Here is a 22,648-nt window from a genome sequence, read left to right as displayed (position 1 = left end):
GAATTGATAACATTTTGGATATATTGAATTAAGCAATATATACTATTCGAATTACTTCATTTTTTTTGGCTTTTTAAAAAACAGATCAATTTATTTTAGAGAGAGAGAGAGCAAGCAGGGGGAGGGGCAAAGGGAGAGGAAGGGAGTCTCAAGCAGACTCCCAGAGAGCTGGGCTGGGGCTCCATCTCACGACTCTGGGATCATGACCTGAGCCGAAAGCAGGAGTCAGATGCTTAACCGACTGAGCCACCCAGCTGCCCCTGTTTTTGGCTTTTCAAAACGTGGTTGCTAGAAAATTTAGAATGATATGAGGGGCTTGCATTTTGGGGGGACAATGCTATCCATAGGCTAGATCCGAGTCAATTTAGGTGCAAAGCTTAAAATCTGGCAGAGCTGGGCTGGGTTACATTGCATGCTGTTCATTTTCCCCTTTGTTTTCACTTCCATTAATAGGGTTGACCCGCCAGGCAACCACTGATTTCCAGCTGATGAAGGCCGTGGCTGGAGAAACGCGTCTCAGCCCTATGGGAAGGCAGCAGCGCCTGGCCAGGCTCGCTGACGACATTCAGAGGTACTGGGCCAGAGTGTATCCTGCCTCAGGCTTGGTTTATGGAATTGGATGGTCTACAGAATGTCTCATTCCTTGATGGAATGTCTCTTTGCTGTTGACTCAGGGCAAGGCACCTTTGGGTTGTGTGGCCCAGAGCCAGACATTCATCCCTGATGCCTCAGGGATCACAGGGGGTGGGGGGAGTTGGAGGGGAGGAGGTTGGAGGCCACGCAGGCCGAAGTACCATCCAGCTTCCACCAGATGACCCTCCTCTCATCTGTTTAATACTTGGAGATTTTGGATAAACATTTGAAGAAGGAAAGGGTTGGAGATTATAAAAATAGAAAACAGAACCACAGCAGACCCCCTCATATTCGAGATTGAGAATGTTCACATCTTAATATGGTGGCCTCAGCACATTAATCGTTAGAAAGATTCTACTGTGCAATCTTTAAACTTAGGAATACCTTTGTGCCCTTTGGTTTAGCCGGTCTACCCTCACGCTGCATTCCTGTCCTCATTCTGACAGTTTGCTGTCACCTGGAATGCCAGGAACGAGCGGCTCCCGTTTCTCCCTTCTGACCTACGAAAGCGTTGCTGTCCGGTGCTGTAGCCTCATGACACTGCAGGGCATATGGGATGCGGTTACTGCCACATCTTGAAATGATCACATTTTGAATTTATTGGGCTAAAGGACATATATTTTCAAAATAGTTTTACTTGGCAATTTTTACTTTTTTTAAGGCAGCTATTAGAAAACTTAAAAATTATATATGTGGATGACTTTGTATTTCTGCTGGACTACATTGTAGAATGGTCTTTTTTTCTTTAAGGATAAAAAATTTGGAGGATGAACTTGGAAATTTCTGCAAACAGAAAAGAAATGCATGTGTGTGCACACTCAGTAAACATTGATTTCATGCATGAATGAATCATAATTGAATGGTGTATATTGTCTCTGATATTTTCAAATGCATATAATCATGTTCTTTTTAGGAAAATGGCAAAGTACTGTATATCGTGTTTCGTAATGTGCTTTTTCTTGAACATTTCTGTAGGGTAAATGTGCATTTCTGTTACGCTTGTACTCTCATAGTTTTCCATTTTATGGCTACAATTCACATCATTTATCCTGGATATCCCTCAGACTTACACCTCCTGGAGATGCTTCTCTCCCTTTATTCTGGGCTGTGGATTACTCTCCCGGATGCCTCTCCTTGCCATCTTTCAGGAATCCCATCGGCTTCAGGAGCCAGTTTCTTGACTGGCGATTACTTCACCCATCTCATCTTGAGCAGATAGTATCTGAAGCCAAATAATTAATTCAAAGTATTCCATGTGACCAGACCAGACAGAGCATTACTAGATGGAAATAATGAGCTGTTGCAGAGAGCCTGTGCAAGGAGGTTTGAGCTCCCCTAAAGAGAGAGGGGAAGCTTTTCGAGGTAGAGCACGAGTCTCATCCATCTCTCTAGTGAGGGCCTGGCTCCCCTTGTGCCGGCTGCCATGTGGAAGGCCTGGAGGCAAAGTTGGCATGCTTGCTCTCCTGAAGGGACTTAGCGCTTACTAGAGATGACCATGTAGCATAATCCAAGGAGATCACACATCAACTACGATTAAGGTTTACTAGTTCTAATCTGAAAGTACCATACAAATGTAAAGCCGTGATTACTGCTGACACTAATACTCTCCTCACGATCTTCCTCCTGCCGTCTATCCTATGAACCTTCCAAAGCCCAAGTGTGTATGTTCCCTTCCTCTGTCATTCCTAGGCCAACCAGTTCAGATATTCACAGAAGACATCTCCACACACAGACGCTCCATAATGTCTCTTTATTAACATGTTTATTATCGGGAGAAATGGCTCACCTTTATTGGGCACATAGCATGTGCCAGGTTCTGTGGTAGTGGTTTCCACATCAGCTTGATCTTTAACATCAACCCTCGAAAGTTGCGAGGCTTATTATCCCTACATTTTACCAATAAGGAAGCCGTAGCTTTAAAAAATTTGAGTCTTATTCAAGGTCACATATTGTGAAATGTCAGCACTAGGGGTTAAACCAGGGTCTGTCCGGCTCACAGGCCCATTTTGCTGACCAGGGTGCCACACCAGAAACCTTCTTCATCTCTGCGTGTCCCAAATGGGTTTGGTTGTCCCCATCATTTGTTTGAGGGGGGAAAAATGGTGAGTAGAAATAGAAGTCAGGAATCCTAAAAAAAAAAAAATTAGTCTTTGAACAATTCAGTAAGTTATATTTCTCTAATGATCAGAATTCTTTAAAAAATTATTAATGATTTAAAACTCAACTCTATCAACAGAAACAAAGATGCTCGTTTTGAGCTGGAGAGCTGGGGGCTGCATTTTGGATGCCAGATGTCTCTGACTGGGCGGGTTTTGCCTTCAGAAAAAATATTAATGCAAGACCATGTAGTAAGTACTGTGATTCTATTTTCATTTAAAAGTATTTACTTGAATATGTGTGTGTTTGATCATATGCAGGGGTGACTAGTGGGCTTATAATAGTCATTTGGTTTCTCTATGTCCATGTCCACGTCCTCCCTTTGTCCTAAACCTTGAAGTCCCCTCTGTTTTCCTTTTCAATCTGAGTATACTTGCGAGGACTTATCAGCACCCACTGGACATGATTTAGGTCAGTGTGGTTTGGTTTCTCATTTAGAGACGTATTAGAAAAATGTGTATTTCAGGCTATGACAATTAAAATATGCCCACCTGTTATTAGGTGTTATAGTACTCTCATATCTCTTTCTTTCTCTCTCTCTCTCTCTCTCTCACACACACACACACACACACACACACACACACTCACACAGACACTCACTCCATAGTACCTGAGAAAATGTTTTAACTGGTGAGAGGTAATTCCAATAGACTACGTTTTCTGATACCGGGGTTCTTTCTTTTCCTCTAAGTAAAATGCTGCTCAGTTGGCATCAACATGAAGGAATGTGCCCAGAGCCCGTCCCTAGCCACACAGCACTTAGTTAGAGGGGTTTTCTGAAACCTGAAGAGACACTTCTCTTTCAGGCTTCAGTTGAAGAAATGAACCTATTTTACGCAAAATGGTGCATTATCTTTCTACTTTTCCCATAGTTTTGCTCGTTTTTAAAGCCAGTTACATATTTTATTTTTAAAGGCCCTCTTCTCATCTTTCTCAGGTGACATGTCTAAATGAATGTAACTGAGAAACAGAAGTTTTGTGCTGGTGGCACGGGAATTTTTCAGCATTTCTTTTCTGTCATCCATCCAAGTTACCAAAACCCTCACTGGAGAAGCTGAGGAAAAACTACTTTTAAAAACAAGACAGAACCAAAGTGTGTAAAGTACAAAAAGTAGGTCCCCATTAAGATTTTGGTCAGGAGTCAGTAAAGAGAAGGTCAGTTTTGGTTCCACATATGAAGCAGGTTATAAATATTTAATATGGTCTGTCTCATCATCTCTGTAAGCAAAATCATTTCTCAGAGCTTTCTTGTTGCGTCCAAAATGCAGCCCCCAGGTCTCCAGCTCAAAACAAGCATCCTTGTTTCTGCTGATCGAGTTCAGTTTTAGCGTGGAAACTGGTTTTTCTTAGAAGGGGCACTAAAATGGGAGAAGGCGCCCCCTAGCGGTGGTCGTGGCTGGTGAGCGTTGACGGTGCCCTGGGCTGCTTGCTTTTCTGAACTTGAGTTCCAGGAACTTAGTAGACTAAAGATTCACAGGCCTCAGAGTGTTTTTGGGCAGTTGTCCTGGGTCTTCCGCCAGCCCATAACAAGTAGGAGTGAGGTGAGAGGGCCCTGGCTCTCCTCATGCTGGTGGTAACGGAAAGAATGAACCGCGACTCCAGAGAGAACCGGCGATGGCCAGCTACCCTTGTCCTTCTTTTGCTAAGGTCACCTCCTGGAACAGAGTCCCTGCCTGGCCACCTAATGGCACGGCATTATGAGGGTGCCTGTGGTAGGATTTCAGAGTTTGGTGGAAAGTGCAGCCTTCCTGATTGCAGCCTCAGGAAGACCAGTCTAAACCTGTCAGTGGCACCAGCTGCCTCCAGAATGTCTCTCAGCCATAGCTGGGGAGTCTGTGGAACAAGGGGATCGTAATACTTCCTTAGGCGCTCACGTGCTGACGAGTGACTGGGAACATGTTAACATGCAGATTCCGATGCAGCGGGTCTGGGATGGGCCCCGGGACTCAGCGTTTCTGACAAGCTCTCGGGAGATAGCCAGGCCGAATTGCCAGGGACTCGATTACAGTGTGGTCCTCTTCAACTCTAACCGTGGCTCTTCCCGGCCAGCTGGACCAAGGACATTCCGTTGAGTTCCGGTGTGTGGATATCAGCAGAAGGCTGGTAACCCGTCTAAAATCTCTCCTTTTCAGTGCAGGGAGCATAGTTTTCCTGGTCCCTTGGGGCAGGGACTGTCCAAGAGTGAGAAAGGAGCTTGTGCCCTGGCCTCATCTTTGCTTCTAGATGTAGCTACTCCTGGCGTGATGCATGTTCTTCACTGACCCATAGCGTTTGTGAGCTGTAGTTGGATGCCCTGGAGTACGAGTAGTCAGCATTTTCCCCTTCAGATAGCTTTCTGCCTCAGGAGACCGAGTCAGACAGCCCATTGGCCTGCAGCATTCATATTAAAGACCATCGATCTTAGAGCTGGAAGGGAACCTGGAGATCTTTGAACCAGACACCTTTCTTTGCACACAGCAGCAGCCCGAGGTAGAGTGACTTGCCCAGCTGTCTGCAGCCAGGGACGGGCTGGCCTGCGGTGATGCTCAGATGCCTCCCCTTCCAGGAGGCCCATGTACTCTGTCCAGATGTGCAGTGCTTGGATCAGTGTCTTAAGTCTGTGACTAGCAAACTGTACTAAACAGGTCTCTTATGACGAATGTGGACCATCTTTGCACGACTTTTGTTTAGCTGCTCTCTGAATAAGTGTGCTCAACCCTTTCATGATCATTATTTTTCTCAGTGTCAGCCTGGGTCTGCTGCTGAGTGGTCCAAGGATATGCGAAATTGCAAGATTTTAAGTGCACAGTCTTTGAATAAATGGCTGATTATATGCAGCAACAGAGATGAAAAAGTGACCGAGGATTTTCTGCACTGCTTGAGAAGAGTTGGAAGTTCCATGGGATTTAATGTGGACTACCCCAAAATGTGAGAATACACGGAAAATCGTCCCAGCTGTTTTCATCTATTAATTTGGTTTAAAGATGGCTGATGTAGCTGCAAAAGCTTTAGCTCAGTAAAGTTTCCTAATACCAAGAAAACAGGTTTCTTGTACTAACAAAATAGTTATAAGTAGATAGATTTTGTAGTGACTGAATTTTATACAGTTAAAACATATTTTATGTTGGTTTTTATACAACTGCTTTCACAGTGCTTTAGGCAATAGTCTCATTACCCCCAAGATCTTTTCAGTACTAGTTGGGCCATAAATCCTTAATAAATCCATTAACTTTTTTCCCCCCTTAATTATTTCATATCAGTTATTTATAAAACTTAATAGGAAACAGGGTATTGAAAGATACAAAAGTTGCATTTCCTGACTTATTTGATAGATTTTATGTTTTAAAATTTAACATAAGAAAGAGGGGCACCTGGGTAGTATGGTTGGTTAAGCATCTGACTTTCGGCTCAGGTCGTCATTTCAGGGTCATGAGATCTAGCCCTGCAAGGCTCTGCACTGGGCATGGAGCCTGCTTGAGTTTCTCTCTCTATCCCACTGCCCTTCCACCTCACCCACTTTCTCTTAAATAAATACACCCTAAAAAAGTTTAATGTAAAAATAAATCTGAAATAGGCTTTTCTGATTCTGTTACTGTAGCCCAAGATTATTTAGATAATTCTCTGATAAAACCAAGGGCATTATTCTTTGAACATTTATTGAGAGTCTGCTGTATACTAGATGCTATGCCATTTGCTGGGGATGAGCATATGGCATATGCTTTCAGTTTAGTAAGGGATCCCTACATATCCAGTTACTCAGAATCGGATCTTGTTTGCTTTTAGGAAAGCAATCGAGTTGGTCATGCCTCATTTCATTGAGCTTCGTATGCTTCGTAAGGAGGAACGCCTACTTCTTTTTACTGCTGCCATAGCCAAGGGGCAAATGTCCTAATTGGCAAGGTGGGAAGTTATTCTTTAAACAAGCGGTTACTAATTAATTGCATCAGCAGTGCAAGCATTGTTGAAAACCATCGGTGTCCCCAAAGTCTCATTTTATTCTGTAGTTAGAATGGTCCTCTTATCACATCTGTTAACAAATCGTCTGGTTTCAGTTTCACCTGCTCTAATTTCTCTTAACCCAGGAGCTAAGAAATCAGGAAGAGATGAATGAAAGAAGCCCCCGTCACAGACCCTGGGGTGACGGTGCAAGCTCTTTCTTACGGGACTTCCACGCACAAGCTTGTGCCATCTTCTTTTCTTAGGCTGTTTTATTTGAAAGCCCTTTTTAAAATTTAATTTAATTTTATTTTTTAAAAGATTTTATTTATTTATTTGACAGAGAGACACAGCAAGAGAGGAAACACATGCAAGGGGCGTGGAGAGGGAGAAGCGGGCCTCCTGCCGAGGAGTGAGCAGGATGTGGGGCTCGATCCCCGGAGCCTGGGATCATGACCTGAGCCAAAGACAGACGCTTAATGACTGAGCCACCCAGGGGCCCTGAAAGCCCATATTTTATTTCATTCTTTTATCTTTCCCATTTATGTTTTATTTTTATTTATTTATTTTAGAGAGAGGGAGAGTGGAGAGAGAGAGAGAGAGAATCTTAAGTAGGGTCCTTGTCTAGCATGGAGCCCAATGTGGGGCTCGATCTCACAACCCTGAGGTCATGACCTGAGAGGAAATCAAGAGCTGGGTGTTTAGATGACTGAGCCCTCCCAGGGGCCCCTTGGTTGTTGGATTTATATGCCTAGTTCCTCCTATCTGAAACATTTGCCTGATGAGTTTGGAAAGAATGGATAGTAGATGGAGGCTGAGACTGCATGTGCAAGAGATTGATTTGGAAAAGTCAGGAACGTTTAGTTGTTTTCACAGGGCTGCGGGCCCTCCCTGGCGCTCAAGTTAGAATCAGTGAGCAGGGAACCGGGGTCCTGCCACCTGCTGGGCAAGGCTGAAAAGGCCGCTGGGCATTGGGACCATCCAGCCTGTCCACCTCTCAGAAGCTGATTCTACATAGGGAATCTGTGAAGTCCTCTGTGTGGGAATCACTTCTGCGGCGTCTGGCTCCTAACGTAATGTGAGCACAGAACAGATACGTACTTGCTGACTGACTGGTACAGGCTGAATAGTCCAGGCTCCAAACGAGTGGTCACTGAGGAAAAAAATCATCTTTTAGTCGGAACCATTCAGATTAGCTGAATAGCCTGCTCTCACTCATCTGATGATTTTTGAGACTTTTAAGGTTCTTGTGGGGATTCAGTATTAAAGAAACCTTAATCCCAGGTTAACTCGAACCAGTTTCAGATGCCTAGTATTGAGACTTGTGTTTTCAAAACCTCACGTTCAACCTCATTTTGGACTATGGAATTTTTAACTGTAGGGATATATACAGCTGAGAAATTCGCAGTTTCCACCAGACTATTTTCTAAGCTAATAAAAAATGATTAGTAAGTGTTTCGGTGTGGTCTTGTAGTGGGATTATAAAAATCTGTATTATTTTTAACTCTATATGATTATGTGTTACTATAAAGGGAACTATATATCCTCAAAATTAATCTTTTTATGTAGCATCAAAGTACAAGAAAATCCAGCTGCATTCCTTAGCGCTCTACAGAGACACGTTGATCCTAATGTTCAGTTGGTAAGTATAGGATAATTTTTGTTTTGATGTGTAATTTTTATTTTTTCTTTATATCTAATAGTCTTCTTTCCTTGGAAGAAGGAATGTGAGCACATTCTCCTATAATATGTTTGCAAATGGCTGTGCATTTCCCCAAGAACCCAAGAAAGTATTCATCTTAGTATTTTAATCAGTATTTTATTTCCTTTTCATATTTCTAATGTTAATGTTAATTTTAATTTTTTAAAAAGATTTTGTTTATTTGTTTGACAGGAAGAGACACAGAGAGAGGGAACACAAGCAGGGGGAGTGAGAGAGGGAAAAGCAGGCTTCCCGGCAAACAGGGAGCCTGATGTGGAGCCTTTAGTTCCCAGGACCCTGGGATCATGACCTGAGCCGAAGGCAGACGCTCAACGACTTAGGCACCCAGGCACCCCTAATGTTAATTTTTAAGTACTTGTTTGTACCTCTGTCTTATCCTCTTGGATGTCTACATATTTATTTAAGATTTAAGATAAAGTGACTCCCATCGTATCCCATAAATGCTGGGGCTCCCAGTGTTTCAGTGGGTTCTTGGAGGGTTTAGGTTTTTCGATGTCGCCTATGGCTGCTGCTGCTGGACTCTCGCCTCTTTGATGAACGCCATTCCCCATGCACTGCGTCAGCTCCCACAGCGGCCTCATTTGCCAGAGCACTGCGCATGTGCATGGGTGTAGTTGACTTGGCGGAGGGTTTGGGACCAAGGCATGATTAGAGCATACCCCAACACTGCAGACAAGTTAAAATTGGCATCCTTGTTCTGAAAAATCTCTTAGCCATCCCTATTTCTTGGAAGTGCTTCCTCTTCTCCCAGGCCCCACCTCTCGCTGCACTGCAGTGTCTTACATGTTCAATGTATGCATCCAGGCTCCCAGCATCCCTCTCTGCATTTCCCGCAAAGCAGCTTGGCCATGTCTGCTTCTCTTCTAGTCAGACACAAAAAAGGCCCATACGGATGATATATTGAACAAAAGGAATTCTAACCCTAAGAGCATTTCTTTTCGTTAAAAATAAAATAAAAACAGATCATAAGAATACTACAAAGAACTGTCATATACCGGTTACCCAGTATACTTCCTGTATCTATCAATCTGTCTGTCTTCTTTTTTCCTGAACCATTTGAGAATAGGTTACAGATCTGATGCCCCATTGTCCTTGAATACTTCAGTGCATTTTCTCTACAAGCAGGGTCACTCTCCTACAGAACCATAGGACAACCATCAAAATCAGGAAACAGTAAGACCAGCTAATCCACAGACTCCCTTCACATTTCTCCATCTGTCCTTAAAATATGTCCTCTCTAGTAAAAGGATCTGATGCATTGCACTTGGTCGTGCTGTCTCTTTAGACCCTCTTTCTTTCTTTCTTTCTTTTTTTTAAGATTTTATTTATTTATTTGACAGAGATCACAAGTAGGCAGAGGGGCAGGCAGAGAGAGATTGGAAGGGAAGCAGGCTCCCTGCTGAGCAGAGAGCCCAATGTGGGGCTCGATCCCAGGACCCTGAGACCATGACCTGAGCCGAAGGCAGAGGCTTAACCCACTGAGCCACCCAGGCGCCCTAGACCCTCTTTCAATCTGAAATAGTTCCATAGTTTTAAAAAAATTTTAAAATTTTTTATTAACATATAATGTATTATTAGCCCCCGGGGTACAGGTTTGTGAATCGCCAGGTTTACACACTTTACAGCACTCACCATAGCACATACCCTCCCCAATGTCCATAACCCCACCACCTTCTCCCTCTCCCCCTCCCCCCAGCAACCCTGTTTGTTTTGTGAGATTAAGAGTCTCTTATGGTTTGTCTCCCTCCCGATCCCATCTTGTTTCATTTTTTCCTTCCCTAACCCCCAAACCCCCCACGTTGCCTCTCAAGTTCTTCATATCAGGGAGATCATATGATAATTGTCTTTCTCTGATTAACTTATTTCGCTCAGCATGGTACCCTCTAGTTCCATCCATGTCATTACAAATGGCAAGATTTCATTTCTTTTGATGGCTGCATAGTATTCCATCATATATATATATACCACATCTTCTTTATCCATTCATCTGTTGATGGACATCTAGGTTCTTTCTATAGTTTGGCTATTGTGGACATTGCTGCTATAAACATTCGGGTGCACGTGCCCCTTCGGATCACTACATTTGTATCTTTAGGGTAAATACCCAGTAGTGTGATTGCTGGGTCGTAGGGTAGCTCTATTTTCATGAAATAGTTCCATAGTTTTGATGACCTTCCAACTTTGAAAAGTATAGATCAGTTACTTTATATAATGTCCCTCAATTTGGGTTTGTCTGATGTTTCCTTATAATTCAATTCAGGTTATGCACTTTTGGCAGGAGTATCAAGCAATGATCCTGTTTTCTTAATACGTCCTCCTGGGGGGTACCCCATTAATTAAGGTGCTATCTACCAGGTTTCTCTGTCGCTTGGTAATTTTCAGGTGTTTTTGGTTTTGTTTTGCAGCAAGATACCTTGAGAGTATGTAAATATCCTGTTTCTCATCAAACTTTTACCTGCTAGTTTCAGAATCCATTGATAATTCTTAATCCGAACCCATTGTTACTATGGTGTTTGCCAAATGGTGGCTTTCTAATTTTATACATTTAGTATGTAGCATTGTATTTCCTTCTACATTTAGTAGGTAGAATTATGTTACAATGAAGAGCTTTCTCTTCTCCCCATTTCTTTGTTCATTTGTTTAAATCCTTATGGATTCATAGTTTCCTATTTTATTACCAACTTACAGTCTATTACTACTGTTATCTATTTTGATGCCGAAATCGTTCCTGATTTTGTTAGTGGAAGACCCATTCACATTGGCTTCTGTGTCTTTTTGAGATATCCCCATCTTTGGGGGGACATTTCCTTACTGTCTGGCACAATAAGGTATTCCAAATTAATCTTGAAATTCTGCTGCCCGCTGTGGAATTAGATATTTCTCCAGCGAGCTATGATGCCTTTTGGTAGAGAACAGTATTTAGAAATCAAAATCTGGCCACTGGGTGTGCTCATTTGTTACTGGGGTGTCACTGCTCCCCGGTTTTCTCAGTGAGTAAAACTAGGAGTATGTGTAGTGTGGGTCTACATATATGTTCTCAGATGCAGTTGACCCTTGAACAGTGTGGGGATTAGGGATACAGACCCCTGCACAGCCAAAAATCTCCATACGAGTTGACTCCCACCAAATTTAATTCCTTAGCTGATTGTTGACTGGAAGCCTTATAACGTAGTCGATTAACACATATTTTGTATTTTATATATACCATATACTGTATTCTTACAATAAAGTAAGCTAGAGAAAAGAAAACGTTATTAAAATCGTAAGGAAGAGGAACTACATTTATGATACTGGACTATACTTACCCAAAAATCTGCACAGACACGGACTTGGACAGTTTAAACCCATGTTGTTGAAGGGTCGACTGTTGATACATACACACATACATCTATGTGTGTCTATGTACATGTTAAACACGTGTTCACGCCTTCAGTTCCAACCCAGCAGCACAGGGAAGTGTCCCCCACATCTGTATTTGTACCTCCCTTCTCTGGGGGGAAGCACGGCTCCTGCTGTTCATGTATCACCTGTGCCTCCATCCCCTGTAGACAACCAATCTCACTTGTTTCCCACCTTCTTTTGGTCCCTGTCCCCGCTGGACCACTGTCTTGTTCTGTCACCTACCTTGCTTGGTCCCAAATTCATAGGATGGAAGGAAGGAAGACTCCTCTAAGAGGATTGTGCAGACAAATGTATTTCCCTATTTTATGTAATTAAATGTAAATAATTTTATCCCTTGACATAATGATACTTGAATAGATCTATAGGTGAAAAATCACTTTATTTGTCCTCTGCTAATCATGACAGTGCCCATTTTTTCTATAATATGGCAGTTTTGAAAGTAAGGAGTACAAGATGGAAGGGAGATGCAGGTAGGTCAGGAGAGGCCCTTTGGGGAGAAGCACCTGATAAGAAATAGGGCCAATGACAGAGATGGCAGAATTTTAAAATACCTGGGGACCCGAAGCTTCTTTCTCCTTATTTTCCCTCCCCCCATATCCCTACTCTCAGGTCACAGTAAACAATAGCAACAACAAAATATTGTTGTTTGTTTCTTTTATTTTGGTTGTGTAGTACCTAGTGGGGGAAAATACTACAGTGCAAGCTAATCCTCCTTTTGGCCTATGTGTGGGTGAGGCTGGGGGAGGAGAGGGAAGGGGGTGAGAGCTGGAGAACCACAGGAAGGGGCCGACAAGGGGCGGGGAGGAAGCTGGAGAAGGAGCTAGGTTAGGAGGGAATTTGGGGAGCCTAGTAGAATCAAATCTGAAGAGATGGAAGGCAGTAAAAGCCAAGAGGGATGGGTAGCTTTGGAGTGGGACTGTGGAGCAGGTGGCTGATGAAAGGGCATTTGAAGCAGCGTTGACCCGTTGTCAGTGGTTAAGGGCCATTTGAGACAACTTTAGATATGTTAGTGTTTGCTTCTTCAGAACTTAAAGGCAAGATATTTGGAGAATCCCCCTTCTCATTTTTTGTTTGTTTGTTTGTTTTTTAGAGAGAGCACACATGCTCAAGGTGTGGGGGAGCCTGACGGGGGGCTCGATCTCATGACCCTGAGATCATGACCTGAGCCAAAATCAAGAGTCAGACACTTAACTGACTGAGCCACCCTGCCACCCCTCAGTTTTTGTAAAGCTACTTCTAAACATAAGTAAGGTGACTTTTCCTTCCTTTTTTTTGTCTTTTAGGTAATGTGTATCCTGCCTTCTAATCAGAAGAGCTACTATGATTCCATTAAAAAATACCTGAGTTCCGTCTGCCCCGTGCCAAGCCAGTGCGCCCTCACGCGGACCTTGAACAAACAGGGAATGGTGATGAGCATTGCCACCAAGATCGCGATGCAAATGGCCTGCAAACTTGGAGGCGAGCTGTGGGCTGTGGAGATCCCTGTGAGCAGTCTGTCACTCTTCTCCTTTTAGCAATCCCTCAATGCTTTCCTTAATTTAACAATGACATCAAGTGGGAGGTATTTTCCCGTGATCCCAGAAGTGTTTGTTGTGGTTGTTGGGTCTGTTGTCTGTCTATGGGCTCTGGGCTCTGGCATGACTCAGGACCCCCTCCAGAAGGTGAGGTGCGGTTCCTGTTGTCCGGGAGCTTCGGGTGAGCTGTTGGCAGCACGTCTCATGACTGAGAAGCTGGGCTGGCAGAGACTTGGAGGATCTCAATCTTGAGCCGCCCTGCTGCCGCTACAGGAAATCTGTGCTCCAGGGTCTCTGCTTTTATCAGCTTTTAGCAGCTGCTGGCCATCAGAGGAGCTCCACACCCTGGAGGAGGCTCCCCGGGACTCAGCAGCCAGCAGATCTCTGATCTTGGACTGTGGCAGGAACTGAGAAAGTCCTCTTCTCTTTCCCTAACTGTTGGCCACTGTGGAAGGAGGGGAGGGGATGAGACGTGAAGGAATGTTGTCCATTGCCTTCCATTTCTATAAGCAGGATGTATGCGGGGAGCCCCAGCTGCCTCCTCGGGGCTGCAGAGCCAAGGAGCGAGGTGGGGGGTCCCCAGACATCTAAAGAATGGGGAATGCACTTCTCCTTGAGATCCCTGCAGCCCAGAGGCCCGGATAAATGACGGACCACTCACCTTGAGCCTCTTGGGTCACCACGGGCACTTGTCCATCTCCCCAAAGGATGGTAGCCACTACAGTGAGACTCTGAAGCAAAGTGTGTACCACAGCCATCCCTCCATCTTTAAGTCTCTTTGGTGTCTGTTTTAATAGGCTGCTTCCTCTGGCCCTTGGTCTCGCTGGCATGTAGCTTCACTTAAATAATTTAACAGCGAGGGACAGTTTTTTTAAAAAAAAAAAACTTATTAAATCATCGTTTAGGGAAATAATGCCCCATTCCATTAAATCATGAAAAATTTACTTTTACAGTTAAAGTCCCTGATGGTGGTCGGTATTGATGTCTGCAAAGATGAGTTCAACAAGGGAATGGTGGTGGTTGGATTTGTGGCCAGTATTAACCCCGGAATCACCAGGTGCTTTTACAATTACCCCAGCATATTCTCTAATTATTGTTTGTGGTTGAGCTAAAAACTATAGAGCAGGAAACAGTTTGTGTTCTTCACTCATTTAATTAAATTAATTAATTTATTTTTAAAGGTTTTGCTTATTTATTTGACAGAGAGAGAGGGATCACAAGTAGGCAGAGAGGCAGGCAGAGAGGGAGGGGGAAGCAGGCTCCCCGCTGAGCAGAGAGCCCGATGCAGGACTCGATCCCAGGACTCTGGCATCACGACCTGAGCCAAAGGCAGAGGCTTTAACCACTGAGCCACGCAGGTGCCTCTTCATTCATTTTAAAATATATGAACACTTTAGTCATAAATTATACTTACAGATAAAAATGTGTTTGATAATATTAATAGGTAGCCTTATGAAAAAACTGTATTTATGCAAACATCAGGACAAGCTGTCACTCATATACCTATCATATTCCCAAAGTGATGGATGATGGAAATTCGTATCTGTACATCTGCCCTGTTTCGGGTCCCGTACTAGAAGCCTCAGGTACATTACGTCTAGCAGCTAAGTTCTGGCTTCACGTTGTTTGGATTTGTATCCTGATCTGCCGTGTACTTATTCTGTGTTTGACGTCTGGCTATTTAAGCTTGCTGCGCCTCACTTGTAGTCACCTGTAAAGTGGGGATGTCGGCAATGGCTGTTTCACAGGGTGCGTGTGGAAATAACGTGAGATGAAGTGCTTAAACCACAGGCTCAGTACGCGCAGCACATGCTTCTTGTTACTGACACTTGCAGACGGTTGGTGTAGTTGTTCGTGCAGCTGTTGGAAACAGAAACAGGTTCGGCAGTAACACATTAAATATAGAGTCATGGTACTTAAGTAACTGTAGTTCTTAGAATCGTTTTACTATTTGCAACAAAACAGAGTGTTTTGAGGCTGTAGGAACCGTGACGTATTTTATTCCCAGACGTAAGCTATTTGGTTTACTCCGTTAAATTTGTGGTCAGGTATATACTTGGGATGGCGAGAAACAGGAAAAGTAGCGGTGGGGCTCCAAATTCCTTCCAGCTTGTATGAGATCCCGTTTGTCACTTCGTTAATGAAGCAGATAAAGGATTTCCTGTTTGTTAGCCTCATTCCTCATTGTGTCATTATTGGTTCTATAATAATAATTTCAGTGCATACTCACCACTAAGCCATGACTTCCATTTTTCAAGTGCTTTTATTTAATTAATAACTTTAGCAAGAGAACTTCTGAAATTTAAATAAGTTAATCATGTTCAGATTTCAAGTCCAAAAGGCTCATTGATAGGAGTTGACGTTTATACCTGAGAAATCTTTGAGTATTTTGAAAGTAGATCTGCTAAACTAATAAATTCCTTCGTAACAATAATGTAGTGGTTTATATTTATTATTGCTTATTTTGTGCCAAGTACCGTGCTAAGTCCTTTATGTAGATTATCTAAGTTAATTTTTACAACCTTATGAGGTAGTAACTACCTTATCGCCTTCTATGTTTCCTTAGTACAGATGAGGAGACTGAGGCTTAGGTTCACATGGTTGGTGAGTGTACCAGCCAGGATTTGAACCCAACCGTATCTGATGCCAGTACCATGCTTCAGTTTCTCTTACCAACAAATTTCTTTTGGGGAAGGGGGGTTTTTAATTTAATTGTACTCATGTAGCATATACAAAATCATGAGCATTAAATTTTACTCACAATGTCTGTTTCTTTTTATTTCGATTGAGGCATAATGACATACATTACATCAGTTTCAGTATTCAGCATAATGATTCGATATTTGTACATATTGCAAAACGATCACCACAGTGAGTCTGGTTAATATCATCACATAGTCATAACATTCATTTTTCTTGTGATGAGGACTTTCAAGATCTACTCTTTTAGCAACTTTTTTTTTTTTTAAAGATTTTATTTATTTATTTGACAGAGAGAGATCACAAGTAGACGGAGAGGCAGGCAGAGAGAGAGAGAGAGAGAGAGAGGGAAGCAGGCTCCCTGCTGAGCAGAGAGCCCGATGTGGGACTCGATCCCAGGACCCTGAGATCATGACCCGAGCCGAAGGCAGCGGCTCAACCCACTGAGCCACCCAGGCGCCCTTAGCAACTTTTAAATATACAATAATAACAGTCTTATTAACTGTGCTCACCAAGCTGCTCATTATGTCCCCAGGACTTCCTTATTTTGTATCAGGAAGTTTATATCCTTCGATCTCCTTCACCCCGTGCCCCCACTTCCACCCCCTGCCTCTGGCAACCACCAGTCTCCTCCCGTATCTAGAAGCTTTTTTTTCCTCCTAATTTCACGTATAAGTGAGAACGTACAGTACTTGTCTTTCTCTGCCTGACATATTTCACTTAGTGTAATGTCCTCAGGATCCATCCATGTTGTCACAAATGGCAAGACTTTATTCTTTGCTGTATCTAAATAGAATTCTGGGTGTGCATGCAAGTGCAGACTCACACACACATCTTTATCCATTCTCCCACCGACGGACACTTTGGTTGTTTTCCTTTTCTTCACTTAATCCTAATGTACGTCTAGGGTAGACATTTTGAATCTGAACTTCACTTTTGTGTTCTTCTCACTTTAGGTGGTTCTCTCGCTGTATCCTCCAGAGAACGACGACAGATGTTGCAGATTGCTTGAAAGTATTCATGACTGGTACTCAAAGTATCGCGGTGTGGGTGGGCTCCATGCACTATTCTTTCTGGCCCAGAGTCCGTGTGCCCGTAGCAGACCAGACCGGGGAAGCAGATGCCCTAAGCCTGCCTGAGTAGACCATCACCTGGTTAGAGATTTCCAGTGCTCTGTCCTGACTCATGCTCACAGATGTTGGAGAAGCTGCACGTGTCCTGTGTGTGTGATATAAACAGAAAGCCAAGAGGAAGGGCAGTTTTTAGCTGCTGGTGGCTCTGGCAAGCAGGGCAAATACCAAAGGAACCTACCCCAGAGAAACAAGGATTGTGACAGAGTGGTGTGAGGTCTAGAAACAGGAAGGAAGCCTTTGGGGCGGGGATAGAATAGGATGCTGGCAGATGAAGGGCGGCATAGCAGGAGAAGATGGGGAAGAAGGCAGGCGGGGAAGGGTGCTTTCTGTGTAGTGAGATGTGATGGGAACAGTGTCTGGAGCTCCCATCTCCTCTCCAGCCCTGGTCGGTGCCTGGCCTTGGCGCTACCTCACGGTGTGGCTTGTAAAATTCACCTCCTCTCCTGATGAGCTTTTCCCATCCATAAACTCCGGGGGGCGGGGGGACATTGTAAATGTTTCCTAAAAAAAGTGAATTTGGTGATATGTGTTGGTTATGACCTTACCTATATGATCATCATCTGTTGAACTAAAATTTCCTGGAAAATAAATTCTTCTGAAGCAATTGCCCAATGTATACCTGAAAATAAGTATTATGTTACTTTGCCCTCACTTCAAAACTTGTTTTTCTTTTTAGTAGTTATGAAAAGTTTCTGTCGATAGGAGTTACTGTCTGGCCTCTGCTCTTGGGGCAGTTTTTAGCTGGAGTGGGTGGAGATGTTCTCAGAGTTCACATTGTCGGTGCAACTTAGAATCAAATTGGGTGAGTCCACGGTAAGAGATGCTCTCAGAGGAGCGACCACATCCTTTCCTTATGTCTTCATATTTACGCTCATTGGGGAAGGAAATGACATGGAGTTACCCAGCCTGTCTCTATCGATAGCATTTAAAGACTCGAAGACGCCAAATTAGTATTCGTTTGGTTTTGGGAATTTGTTTATTGCACGACTTCGTTGATTGCTTGAATATTAAAATGTCACAAAAGAGGTACGCTAAGTCCAAGAATACGTTATGCCACAGAAACCATTATGAGTCCTCCAAGAGCAGAGATGCCGAATGTCCCCCTAAAGTTACCCGTTTTTATATTATTTATATTATTGCAGATACAACTCAGGTCTAGGAATTACCCTCTTTTACAGTGGTCTGTAGTAACACACTTCTCTAAAACCCTGAGCTCTAGGGGGATGTTACTCTTTGTCGGTGCTGGACGAGCCATTCTCTTCTCACCAACTACTCGTTCCGCAGGAGCGCTCAACAGATGGCATCGGCACAACTGCAGCCTGCCCGCGCGGGTGGTCGTGTACCGGGACGGGGTGGGGGACGGCCAGCTGCAGACCCTGCTTGAATACGAGGTTCCGCAGCTGCTGAGCAGTGTGACAGAGGCAAGTTCCAATACCAGGTAGGCAATCACTGTGCGTTCCCCACTCTCGCGGTGATAGCACATTAGAAGTGTTAAAATTCATAGACGCCAGCATCTTTTTTTTCACGCAGTGAAGGTTGGCTCTGTGCCTGCGTCATGTGGGTACAGACGATGGTTCGCTCTCCCGCAGCTTGGAGCATCGTTGGGATGCTCTTCCTTGAAGTGGGGGGGGGGCACCCGGAGGAAGGCAGGTGTCCTTCAGCGCGGCTGACATGGAGATTCAGCTGGGTCGGGGGAAGACACTTCACACATACTGATAAGCCACGGGACTAAACATGCTGTGGTTTGAAATTCAAGGCCCAAATCAGCCAGGGCTCAGGCCCTGGTATGCGGCCAAGGTGGGTGGGAGGTGCGGACAGCAGTGGAGGGCAGAGCCGGCTGGGCTGCCTCTCCCCGTCACCAGCCTTCTGGATTCAGGGATGTGGTAGTGAGTATGTCAAGTGGGAGGTGCAGGGAAAATACTAGAACTGACAAACAGGGGAGGATGATAATCTCAAATTGGCTTCTTAAAATATTTGGGGAGCACCTTCCTCCAAGCAGAGCCCTGTGTTTATCTGTCCGGGACACCATCAACACCAAAGGTGCAGGTGTGAGCCCTGGAGGAGCTGAGACCCGGCCACATCAGGATGGGGCAGCCAGGGGAGAGGGTGTAATGGCTTGGGGCGGGGCCAAGCCCCCAGGACGCACCTGGGGCCAAGCCCCAGGACGCGCCTGCCGCTGCATCCAGACCCTCACAGCCCAGGTCCCTCCCCACTGACCTCAGGGGACTGTGTCTGCTCCCAACCACAAGCATGCAGTTGAGGGCCAGTGGGAGTACATTCAGCAGCCAACCGTGCTAAGGAATTCTCTTTCAGTATGACATCAACTCTGAAAAGTTTCTACGTTGAAAACAATATATTTTTCAAATAAAATGATTAAAGTGAAATTTCCCCATAATTTTTGCATCCCAGTGGTTCCTTTGGGAATGATGGCCAGTATTTAGATATGGCCTTGGCTTTAGCGAATCCTGACTTTAATTTCTGGTCATTTAACATCTGGCCCAAATGTACATTCGGTTGGTCCATCTATCTATCCTCCCCAGGTGTGTGTCTTGCGGGATTCAGGAACGATGATTTGAGGAGTAAGAAGAACCTGTGGGTCTCTTTGCTGTTCAGGAATTGAGAGGAAGGGTGAAGGTGAAATAAGGGGGTTATTGCTAATGGAAAAAGAAAATCTTGTCTCCATGGAAAATTCTGGAAAGTCTTCCTTCAGAGATACTAGTTGAAGCTCATTGCCTTACTAACTGTTCTCCCCTGTCCCCTTCAAGGGATAGAAACCAGCAGAGTAACTGGACATAGCACACTCTTGCCACAAGGAAGAACAGCCTCTGATTTTGAAAACTGTGTATCTTGGGGGGAGTTGATGTGGGGGATAATTTTTACTTTCTTCATTTGGCAGTGTTTTTCTTTTTTCTTTTTCTTTTTTTTTTTTTTTTTGATTTTATTTATTTATTTGAAACAGAGAGAGAGAGATCACAAGTATGCAGAGAGGCAGGCATAGAGAGAGGAGAAAGCAGGCTCCCTGCTGAGCAGAGAGCCCGATGCGGGCCTCGATCCCAGGACCCTGAGATCATGACCTGAGCCGAAGGCAGAGGCTTAACCCACTGAGCCACCCAGGCACCCTGGCAGTGTTTTTCTAATGAATGGATGAATTTATTTAGAAATTACCAAAAAAGATGACTAGAAAGCTGCAGGCTTGGTTTTGGCTCTCTGCATCTCCCTTTCTGCCTTTCTGGTTCCAAGCGCCAAGCTTTCGGTGATCGTGGTCAGGAAGAAGTGCACACCCCGATTCTTCACGGAAATGAACCGGTCGGTGCAGAACCCGCCGCTCGGCACCGTGGTGGACTCCGAGGCCACACGTCCTGAATGGCAAGTGCTGTTCGAAAAGTCAGTTTTCCGCGAAGTGTTCGCTGCCTGTTCTTCACGTTGGGCCTCCTCGGTTGGCCTTCTTTCTCACACTCGTGCACGTTTTCCGCTCAGGTACGACTTCTACCTGATCAGTCAGGCAGCCGGCCAGGGAACGGTTACCCCCACCCACTATAACGTCATCTATGACGACAACGGCTTGAAGCCCGACCACATGCAGAGACTCACCTTCAAACTGTGCCACCTCTACTACAACTGGCCGGTGAGTGACGCTGTGGGACACTGACACGTGGCGTTCCTGCCCGGGGTCATCATCCAGCTCACCCAGCACGATGCCAGACTTCCCGAAGGAGGAATGAATGAATGCATGCATGCGTGAGTGAATGAATGAGTCCTAAGTCCACAGTAGGAGAAACCCAGTCTGTCATAGAAACAAAGAAGCAATAACTGTTAACGTTATTATTATTACTTCTAGCACTAGTATTTATCATTCCCGGAGGACCTTATTCTGTGCAGTGTCTTAAGCACACTAGGGAGGAAATCAGGGTGTTATTTCCAAGTTGCAGTTGAGGAAATTGAAGCCAACTCAGATACTGTGTGTGGTGGGAACGTAAGGATGCATCTGTTCTGTGTTTCTGTGCACGAAGCCAAGGGCCGCTGTCAAAGTCCAAGGCCAAGGTTTGCTCTGAGCCCCTTGGAGCCTCAAGTCACAGGAAACTTAGATGAGTGCTAAGTGTGATGGCTCCCAGCTCCCAGCTCTGTGGAGCCAGACAGGCCCCCAACCCCATCTCCTTTGGTGAGTCTGTGCTCCCTGTGATGCGGTTGCCCTTTGTTGGTTGAGTTTAGGTGGTTTACTTGCGAATGCATTCTGCTGTGTATGGAATTAGCAGAAGATAAAAAACTCAGGAACACAGATTACTCTAAAGAACAGGCAAACCGGGGCGCCTGGGTGGCTCAGTGGGTTAAGCCTCTGCCTTCGGCTTAGGTCATGATCCCAGGGTCCTGGGATCGAGCCCCACATCGGGCTCCTTGCTCAGTGGGGGGGTCTGCTTCTCCCTCTCTCTCTGCCTGCCTCTCTGCCTACTTGTGATCTCTGTCAAATAAATAAACAAAATCTTAAAAAAAAAAAAAACCAGGCAAACCTCGTAATTGCTGTCAATATGTTTTCTCCTTAGGGCTTAATCAGCATCCCAGCCCCCTGTCAGTATGCGCACAAGCTGACCTTTCTGGTAGCACAGAACATTCACAAAGAACCAAGTCTGGAATTAGCCAACTCTCTCTTCTACCTGTGATGACGGGAACTACGGGCGTCCCAAGAGGGGCTGTCTGAGGAGTGGGTGGATTTTGTACAGACCTGCCGCAGGTGCAAAGCTGTGACTGGGGAAAGGAGATTGAGCTTAGTTTCAACTTTTGGAAAAACACCCAACACAGCTTAATCTGAGGTCGTTCAAAAGAAATGCGTGGTGTTTTATTTTGAAGAGTTTTATGCTCTTGGTAAATCCCCATGCTGGTAAATGGAATTAAAATGTGCCATCGTCTGTAAGTAATTCCACAAACTGAATATCCTCTAAGAAAATAAGTGTTTGCACTTAAAAACAAAAAGTGTTTTTGATGGTAGGAAAATGGGGTCTAATTCCCACCTTAAATTTGCCCACGTTTTGTTAAATAATACTGTAGAACGTTTTGTAGAGTGGTTCAAATAGTTATTAGAAAATAAAATTCAGAGCATTGCATATGTGTTTACTGTTGTTTGAATTTCAGTTGAAGTTACATGCAGACCCCATGATTGGTTTTCAGCACAGACTTACCCACTAACCACACCACCACCCTCTGAGCGATGTTTCGGAACCGGAGCACATCTCCTGCTCTCTGGAAGGTGCTTGATCTCACTTAGAAGCAGGTGCTCTCATTGATGACCTTGCCTCCCACCACACTGAGAAAACAGATTCCAAAAGAAGAGGGCTGGCCCAGGCCCCGTCCCCTGCCCCCACTGCAGGGCAGCTGTGTGTGGACCGCCCCCACACACCCCCCCACTGCCCCCAACCCCTGTCATCATAAATGAACCCTGTCACTGCTCCTGCAGGTACCAAATCCCACTCCTCTGGGAA

The 22,648-nt window shown here is 44.6% G+C and overlaps 1 protein-coding gene across 5 annotated transcripts in view; it reads left to right on the top strand.

The window, feature by feature from the left end:
- Nucleotides 1-22,273, top strand: part of LOC111154417 (piwi like RNA-mediated gene silencing 4) — a 46,193-nt gene extending 23,920 nt beyond the window's left edge. For 2 of the 5 annotated variants that reach the window (XM_022514001.1, XM_022514002.1), the window contains exons 10-20: nt 454-571; nt 2,870-2,981; nt 5,513-5,697; nt 8,275-8,347; nt 13,114-13,314; nt 14,298-14,401; nt 17,001-17,071; nt 18,462-18,615; nt 20,418-20,543; nt 20,655-20,802; nt 21,716-22,273. In XM_022514001.1, the coding sequence (XP_022369709.1) occupies nt 454-571; nt 2,870-2,981; nt 5,513-5,697; nt 8,275-8,347; nt 13,114-13,314; nt 14,298-14,401; nt 17,001-17,071; nt 18,462-18,615; nt 20,418-20,543; nt 20,655-20,802; nt 21,716-21,832 (1,409 nt within the window). In that variant the 3' untranslated portion in view covers nt 21,833-22,273. Of the gene's footprint in view, nt 1-453; nt 572-2,869; nt 2,982-5,512; nt 5,698-8,274; nt 8,348-13,113; nt 13,315-14,297; nt 14,402-17,000; nt 17,072-18,461; nt 18,616-20,417; nt 20,562-20,654; nt 20,803-21,715 lie in introns of those variants that run through there. The other 3 variants (XM_022514000.1, XM_022514003.1, XM_022514004.1) reach the window with 3 other exon arrangements.
- Nucleotides 22,274-22,648: the final 375 nt, after the last annotated feature.

Source organism: Enhydra lutris, unplaced genomic scaffold (assembly GCF_002288905.1).
Source record: "Enhydra lutris kenyoni isolate GAN:26980312 unplaced genomic scaffold, ASM228890v2 scaffoldscaffold37, whole genome shotgun sequence".
Lineage (NCBI taxonomy): Eukaryota > Metazoa > Chordata > Mammalia > Carnivora > Mustelidae > Enhydra > Enhydra lutris.
Note: the sequence above shows the minus strand (reverse complement) of the source record. Positions and strands in the feature narration are given on the sequence as shown.